Source organism: Ricinus communis, chromosome 5 (genome assembly GCF_019578655.1).
Source record: "Ricinus communis isolate WT05 ecotype wild-type chromosome 5, ASM1957865v1, whole genome shotgun sequence".
Taxonomy (NCBI): Eukaryota; Viridiplantae; Streptophyta; class Magnoliopsida; order Malpighiales; family Euphorbiaceae; genus Ricinus; species Ricinus communis.
The window spans coordinates 3,437,477-3,445,958 of record NC_063260.1 but is presented as its reverse complement, the minus strand read 5'-3'; the positions used below and the strand labels follow the sequence as shown (position 1 = coordinate 3,445,958).

The 8,482-nt window shown below is 28.3% G+C and overlaps 2 protein-coding genes across 2 annotated transcripts; both read left to right on the top strand.

Moving 5' to 3' along the window:
- Positions 1–1,090, top strand: LOC8268624. The gene has a single exon (XM_015727515.3). The coding sequence runs from the start codon at positions 256–258 to the stop codon at positions 742–744; it is 489 nt and encodes a 162-aa protein (XP_015583001.1). The 5' UTR covers positions 1–255; the 3' UTR covers positions 745–1,090.
- A 4,708-nt stretch (positions 1,091–5,798) lies between these two features.
- Positions 5,799–6,480, top strand: LOC8268623. Its single transcript, XM_002532591.4, has one exon. It carries the CDS (start codon positions 5,964–5,966, stop codon positions 6,432–6,434), a length of 471 nt encoding a protein of 156 aa, XP_002532637.3. The 5' UTR covers positions 5,799–5,963; the 3' UTR covers positions 6,435–6,480.
- The last annotated feature ends 2,002 nt before the right edge of the window (positions 6,481–8,482 follow it).

Below are 8,482 nucleotides of genomic sequence, written 5' to 3'. Positions count from 1 at the left end.
ACCGACCTTAACTGCAATTTCCTACTCCCAAAGGCCCATTAGACAAATCATAAAATGACACATGACATTTCCAGATCTAAATTACATAAAAATTAGGATTTAAAAAGTCTAGAGGACACGTGTCGAACACCCAACAAGCTCCAAACTTGCTCCTAGATCTTGAGAGGTTCATGCCTATAGATACCAGCACCAAACCTTCAATTTCTCAACCAATTCTTTGCAATTCACTTTCAATCACAGACTTAAATCTCACCGATGGAACCAACTTCTCTTTTCTCCTCCTCAGGGCTTCCTTCACTCTCCATTCCTTGTAAACAATTAACTACCGGAATACTGAAATTTGGGCACATCAGAAGGTCTAGTCATAGCCACAGCACTGCCTTACATTCCAGCAGAAGAGAACCCTGCAACTGGAACAGCAATGACAATGGCTATGGGGAATTGCTTGTGGACGAAAGCATGATAGTGCTAAGGAAACGTATACATGAAATGAAGATGATAGAGAGGAATTATGAGCCACCAGAAGAGTGGATGGATTGGGAGAAGCAATGGTATGCGAGTTATGACCAGTTTATATGTAAGTTTGTTGGGTTGCTGCAAATGCATTTGATGAGTACCAGGCCCAGTTTGGCTTTGGGTATGATTTTTCTTATTACAATGAGTCTCCCCATTTCAGCAATTATGATTGCCTTGCACTTGATGGAGGCAGGTAATGGAGTCATCTCCACCCTCCATTTTGGTTGATCAGAAAATATCTTACTCCTCACCTCCTGTCACACATGCATTAATTGACAGGATTTTAGTATCCATATATGTTTATCAAGATTTGTACATGCTGAAACTTTAGTCTTCTTTTTCTTTATTTGTAAATTTTGAGTTGAAGGACGGGCAGAATTACTTGGTTTAGTTGTCTCTCATTGACATTTTTCCAATCTGTTGATTGTGAAAGAAGGTACAGGCTCCACTTTTTTTTTCCTGAGCCTGAAAAACCTCTTTTTTTTTTTTTCTTTTTGTTTTATGAATATTTTCTGCTGGATGTATATCTCTAGATCAATAAATAGTAACACTTATAACATAATTTATTATTTAACTGTGATGTTAAGTATCAAGCTTTAATTTAATTAGTCTGATTTATATTAACAGGAATTTTCACCAAGTTTTTATTACTTATTCATACCTTATGGAAATCCCAGTCCTCATAGACATTAAAATTAGCAAATGGGTTCTTTAAATAAAAAGAGGTTGTGGCTTGATAACTACTTTTTATTTTCTTTGAAAAGAAAAATTCTAAGCAAATTGAGCATAAATATTTAGTTGAATGAAAAATTCTTACTTAAATCTGTTATATACATCATAATTAATAAAAAAAATGATATGTATATATGAATACTTCATACTTTATATCAAATAAATTGACATATAGTCCATTATTTAAAACTAATAAAGATAAATTACTAGTTTAGTGTATAAATAAAAATATATACCAAGTCTACTAGCCAATAATTAAGTGCAAAGTTATGTACAAAATTGTAATAATAATGTAAGCCAGGGACAATATTTGGGGGTATGGCCCTATTGACCACATAACTAGCAACGACTAAAATAAAAATGTCTCGGATTTGGGTGGGAACTAAATTTAACTCAGTGAGGTTACAAATTAAGCTCATCATATATGAGAAATAGATATAACAATATAGGAATATAGTAGTTAATATGCGTTTACGAAGAAAACACAAATTTCATAGATTATTTATAATTTTTTAATAAATTACTTTTGATGAATTTTTTTATTATTAAAAATATGAAATTAAAAGAGAAAAAAAATGAAAAAAGAAACTAATTTAACTACAAATTTAAGCCCTAGAAAAGAAGAAATCAATTCTAATAGCAGAACTGAAATCTGGCAATTTCCACTCGCTTCATTCTATTTATGATTTGTAATATCTACAAAAATAAGTATATTATTTTTAATTGATTAAATATAGCAATATCATTCTCTTAATGGAATAAGATTTTTAACTAATTCTTAATGGTCAAATGAGCACAATTGCCATAAATTTTCACCATTTTTTAAATATATTCTCTTCTTTAAAATGTAATAATTTAGGGTGTGTTTTTAAAAAATAAATTTGAATTTTTTATTCAATATAATTATTTTTTAAATTTTTATAAATAATTTTCCCAAATCTTGTTTTGGAGAAAACAGCAATTTCAAAAATAATTTTTAATATTTCAAAAATGATATAAAATTAAAATTAAAATTAAAATTGAAAAACGCACCTTTCCAATTTTAATACCAAATACACCCTTAGCATAGACTGGCTGCCGTTTCAAATTTTTTCTCATTCATTTAGGCGTATACCGACTCTCACATGGTAAGCTTAAGTGGCTAATCCGTTGCCTACATGAGTGAGACACTAAAAACTCAACAAGGCACACCGTTTTCAGTAGAAATGGCATCGTTTTTTATTCTGTTTCATTCCTATTAGAATAACCAGAATGTCTCATTTCATTAAGAATAATGAGAAACAATACCTCTTATTCTGTATCGATTAAAATTTTAGCCATCTCGAATTGGAACGACCGAGATTGGGTCGAAATAACTATTCCAGCTGAGATTAATGAAATAGGCCAAAATGAGGCAACTTTATAAAAAAAAATTATATCATTGAATGATATCACTGAATTGAGTAAGTACTCCAATAACACTTAATCTTAACTCAATAAAATCTTTTTTCTCTCTATCAATAAAAGCGACTTAAATCTAAAATTTTAAAACCAAAAATCTAAAACTCTATATAATAATCTTTTTATTTTTATCTATCACAACATTTTGTACTCTAGAGTTTAACCATGCATTCTTTTCACTAATTTATTAAAATATTTTTATAATTTAATATATATTATTTAGTAATAATAACTTAATACTTACGTAATTTGATTTTCATGACTTTATACTATAAGATACTATTTTATATATTAGTCGATTGTATTATAGAAAAAAAATTATTTTTATAATTCTATACTAATGAAAAGTTGAGTTTATGTTTATTTATTGCTCTCTAGTATGCTATTTAATTAGATTATGAGTAATAATTTTGTACTGTTATATTTTAAAGGTTTAAAATAATATAAATATAATATGAAACAGTCCGAACGGAATACTGAAATGTATCAATACTGAAATATTTTGTTCCAGTGACAAATTCAGAATGACGACTTCAATATGATAATTACGAAAAAGAAAAATAAGATAAAACTCACTGTTTCACTCTCTAAATTACTCAGAAATCAGCGTGCTTTGGATAATAACCTGACCTCTCAAAATAGGGAAAGCTATTTCTCTTATAAACACAAAATCAAGCAGGTTACATGCATACCCATGAAAACTATCCATAAACATTAAAACCGAAGCCAACCTAAATCACAAAAGGAACAAGGTTCAATATAGCCCTCAAACTTTGCAATCAGTTTCAATTTAGCCTTTTTCAACTTTTACAACCATTTAACCCTAAATTCTCTGAATAGGTTAATGTAGCCCCTTTTTAAAAGAGTAAAAATGCACGAGCTATAAGTCTAATTTGAACACTCAACTTTTAATACAGGCTCAATTTGGTCACTCAATTTTTTGTATGGCTAAATTTGACCCTAAAAAAATTTGAATTATATTTGATTTAATTATATAATTAAATTTATATAATAATCTTTTTATATATACTTTAGATTTTAAATTAGTTGGTGAAACTGATAAAGTGGTGATAATGATGGTGTTGAATTATAAAATCTCATACACTTATATTTTTAGTGATAATGTTGATAATTTCTTATTTAAAAAGTATTGGTGATAGTGATGGAAAAGTAATGACTGTGGCGGTGAGTTAGTTTTGTTGTTTTATTGATTTGTGGTAATTTAAAAAGATCTATATATTTTTTTTAATTTTTACTTAGAAAAAGAATAAAGTTCAATTTGGTCCTTCAACCTGTGGCTCGAGTTCAATTTGGCCCTCAAACTTTGCAGTCAAGCTCAATTTGACCGTTTTTTCATGCTTTTATTATAGTGTGTGCAACAACTCGCTTAAAAAATAGTTAAATTAAATCTATTCGAAAGATTCAAGAGTTAAATTGGCCATAAAAGTTAAAAAAGGTCAAATCAAATCTGACTGCAAAATTCGAGAGCCAAATTGAACTTTATTCCATAAAAAAACTAGCAACGAAAAACAAATATATCTTCTATTAATAATTTAATTTATATTCAAACAAAAAATCAATCTTTTTTACCTTATAAGCTCCAAATGATCTCGAGCAAAGTTGAGGCATACACTTCTAATCCAGTTCATTTTCTTGGTACCCAATTCTCCATTTAAATAAATGGATTCTCATTAGCTTCAAAGTACCCTCTCCTTAACATCAAGTTCATCAAATCTTCCCATTCAGGCCATGGATATAAAATCTGAACAATCGATTCATTTATTTTAGTGTGATTACTTAAATCAGAAATTTTTATCTTCTCTTGACGATGGATGGGCTATTTTGTTAGTGGGTGTTGAAGAATTAAGAGCCTTAAGTTCACCGAAAACAAATTGCAATTTTGAATTGGGATTTAAGGTTTGGAGATACCGTGCAGCTCTAAATGGATAAAAGAAATTTGAAGATTGGTATTTAGTAAGTATTAACGGTGGAACCACGAGTTTATTTTTTTATTTATTTACATGTATCTAGAGTTAATCTAGATAGTACTAGATAGAACATTTACGGATGATAAAATACTACTCAAAAGTTTTAATACAGTCGTATATTTAACTTCGAACTCGAAACTTTTAGTTAAATTAAAAAAGGCTCTTACAATATCATCTATACACTTTTAGATAAAGCTATCAAAGAATGTCAATTTTTATCCAAGAGTATAAAAAAAAAATGATAAAAGTATTTTCTAGTTTAATTAAGATATCGAGTTTAAATTTTAAATATGTAGTTGTATTACTTAAGCCATTTATAAAAATTCTTTCCTACATGCTCTGGATAAACTTTAGATATACATACATTAAAAATAATAATTTTCAATGACTGAAAAAGGAAATTTGTATATTTTTAAGGATTAAAACACTGTATAAATACTTTTCTAAAAGAGATATCTCCACATTGCTATGTGTTCAATATGCAAATAGCTTAGTAAATATAATAAACACTTAAAAATTTGTATTCAGCGAACAATAAAATTCTCAAGATTAGAATTAGAGAATGGTCAATCTCTAATAACTTGTATTTAAAAAGTTGATCAAAAGTCACTTCATTATATAATTGAATAGTATCTATTTATAGATTTCTAAAGTGTAAAAACATCTTTTCTACACAACTAAATTTAAAAAAATTCAAAATATTAAGATTCTTTTTAGTTATTCGGTTCAATACAATTCTTAAATCGATAAGAAATTGTATAATAATATATTAAATTATTAAAATAATTGTCAATAATTTACTATTTAAATATAAAATATTCACATGCACTAAAAGTAAACAAACTCATACCCAATTCAATCCAAATCACAAAAACAGAAGAAAGAAAAAAAAATCCAAAATGGGGTTTTGTCCTTTCTAAAAAATAAGTATAAGAAGTCCTCCTTCAATGTATCTTATAAAGGCATGCATTATGATAGCATTGTTAATTCTTCCTTTGTTTTTTATGCTTAATTCTGTACATTCATTTTTGTCTGTATTGCTTTACTTTTGGATTAAAAAGATAGTTTCCCTCTAAAAACAAATATTACCCACACGGCATTTCCCGGGTCCCATACCACATTAACACGGATTTTACACGAATTTTGCTAACTCCTAACTATTTAGGTTTAACGATTCTCCCTTCCTTCTTTTTCTTTTTCTTTTTTGTTTTGCTGTTCTTCTCTTCATTGAACTCTATAAATTTCGCTTCAGTTGCTAGCTCTCTTTGTCAATCCACTTACTAATTAATGGAAGCATTTGAACTCCATACCCAACTTCACCTTCTTTCCTTCAAGCACTTTTCCCTCCATGGAAGAAGATCACCACCATCAAGAATGGTTATGTTCAGTGCAAGTAATAGAGAATCAAGGAAGAGAGGTTACAGCAGTGGTAGGCTTGTGGATGAGAATATGATTACCCTCCGGATGCGAATTCGGGAGATGAAGATGTTAGAAACAAGTGATGAAGAGCAGCTGCCTTTCGGTTGGATGGAGTGGGAGAAGAAACTTTTTCTGCATTATAATGAACATGTTTATGAAGCCCTAGGGTTTCTGCAAAACCATTTCATGAATACTAGGCCATGTTTGGCTTTAGGGTTAGTTGCAGTTGCTGTGCTGTGTGTGCCGATATCAACAGGAGTTGTCTTGTTTCATTTTATGCACTTCTCTAAGGATATCTTATCTTTGGGGTTTCCACCACTTAGTATAATGTTTTGGTGACCAAAGAACTTCAATATAAAAGGGAAAAATGAAGTCTTTTTTTTTATTGGTTTATTTCTTGATTAATTTTCTATTGTTTTATTTTAGTTTCATAAAAGCTCAATATCCGGATAAAATGTATAAATAGTATTACAATTATAGCTATATATTTATTTGATACCTTAACTCAATAATCACAAAAAAATAGTATTCCAACAGGTTACGTATTTGATAATTATATAATAATGTAAGAGTAAAATTCTATCGCTCACTACTATATCACCTCTTATTTAGACACAATTAATTCTAGTTAGATGTTAAATATTTTTTTAGCTCATCTATTTTGAACTCATAAACTTTGCGACTGCGTTTGAGAGATTAAATCTTTTAAGTTTATTGTGATTAATTATGTACAAGCTAATGGTTACATGAAATTAGAGAATGAATCTGATTGCCACATTAACATAAGATGGCCAAAAAATATAAAGGTATTCTTACCTGATTCATTAATAGTGACTTATAGTACTATTTTTTGTAATTATTGAATTGTCGTACCAAATAAATATAATTTACATAGTTATTATATCATTTATATATTTTACCCACCAATATCCTCTCTATTTGCAAGAGGAAATAACAGTCAAGAGTTAACAAGTAAACATGATAAATTTTTAGTGCATTAGGCATTCAAAAGCTTAACTTTGTCATTTTTTATGTTCATTAATTGGATGCTTCTATAGTTTTTTTATCTTTCATATTTTATTTTTATTTCATTTTATTATTTATAAATAAGAAGAACTCTATCAAATTAAAATATACATCTATCATTAAGGTATAACGGTAGATATGTTTATATTTTATTTCTATCACCAAATCATAAGTTTGCACTTCCCCATTTAATAAAGTTTAATGATGGTTCAAATTTAAAAGAGAATAGCTTTACATTGTAATAAATTTAAAATACATCCTTAATATAATATAGTCTAATTCATAATGCAAGAAATTATAAAGTTTGACATTGATTATTCATATTTTAAAGATAAATAAAACTAGATGTGAAATGATCTTATTTTAAATCGATCCATTAACTAAATAAATTTAATTCCATTGGTAGAGAAACCCATAAATTCAGGCGAAAGGTTGTGAAGAAGAAAGGTATTCAATAATCAACCTCAATTAGTGGTAAGTACTGGATTAATGATTGGCCGACCCTAATCTGATAATTAAGTCAAAAAAGCATTATTTTATTTCTTTCAACCGTCCAGATCAAATTTGTGAGGTGATGAGTGGGTAGTGGAATTCACGTAATAGCATATGCCACTTTTCCATGTTATATGCAAAATTGCTACACATTTAATTATTTAGTTCATATATTACTAAATTATTTTCACTTTCAGCAGCTGATAAATATAACAACTGCTTGAATTCCTTCTTCTTCTTCTTTTTTTCCTTCTCTTTGAACACTAAGAGTTTCTATTCTCGAGCATCATAAAGTCTATATATTATTCAAAAAGTTCTTAATTTTAATGAACTTAATAATAAAATTGATGACTGTTCTTAAATTGAGGACATTGGTTTTATTTTACTATTAAATTAAGACATTAATTAGAATTGCTCATTATGTGTAGATATATTGAAAGTAATAAGTCTCAAGTAATTTAATACTGTATCATATGGAATAATCCAACGGCCTGTATAGAGTTGATTGGAGTTGAATCCAAATCAATCATGATTTTGTCTGTATCAATTGTTTTCTTAGTTGAAGTTGATCGATGGTATCCATTATTTATTTTTTCATAATCCTCCAAATGCATGGTTTATTTTCTTAAGAATTTTCAAATACTGACTGTTTATGAGAAAGCTTTTGCCGATAATTTTAATTTTTTAAATCTTTATGAAAATTATAATTCCCAGTAAGTAGCCTATAATTTCATACAGCAGATCCTTAAAGTTCAACTTTTTAAATAATTTCTTCAATTACCAGAACATGCATAACTTCCTCCTTAATTACTCGCTAAACACATCTTTAACTCAACTTAATCACCCGCTTCAAACCAATACAGTTTCTA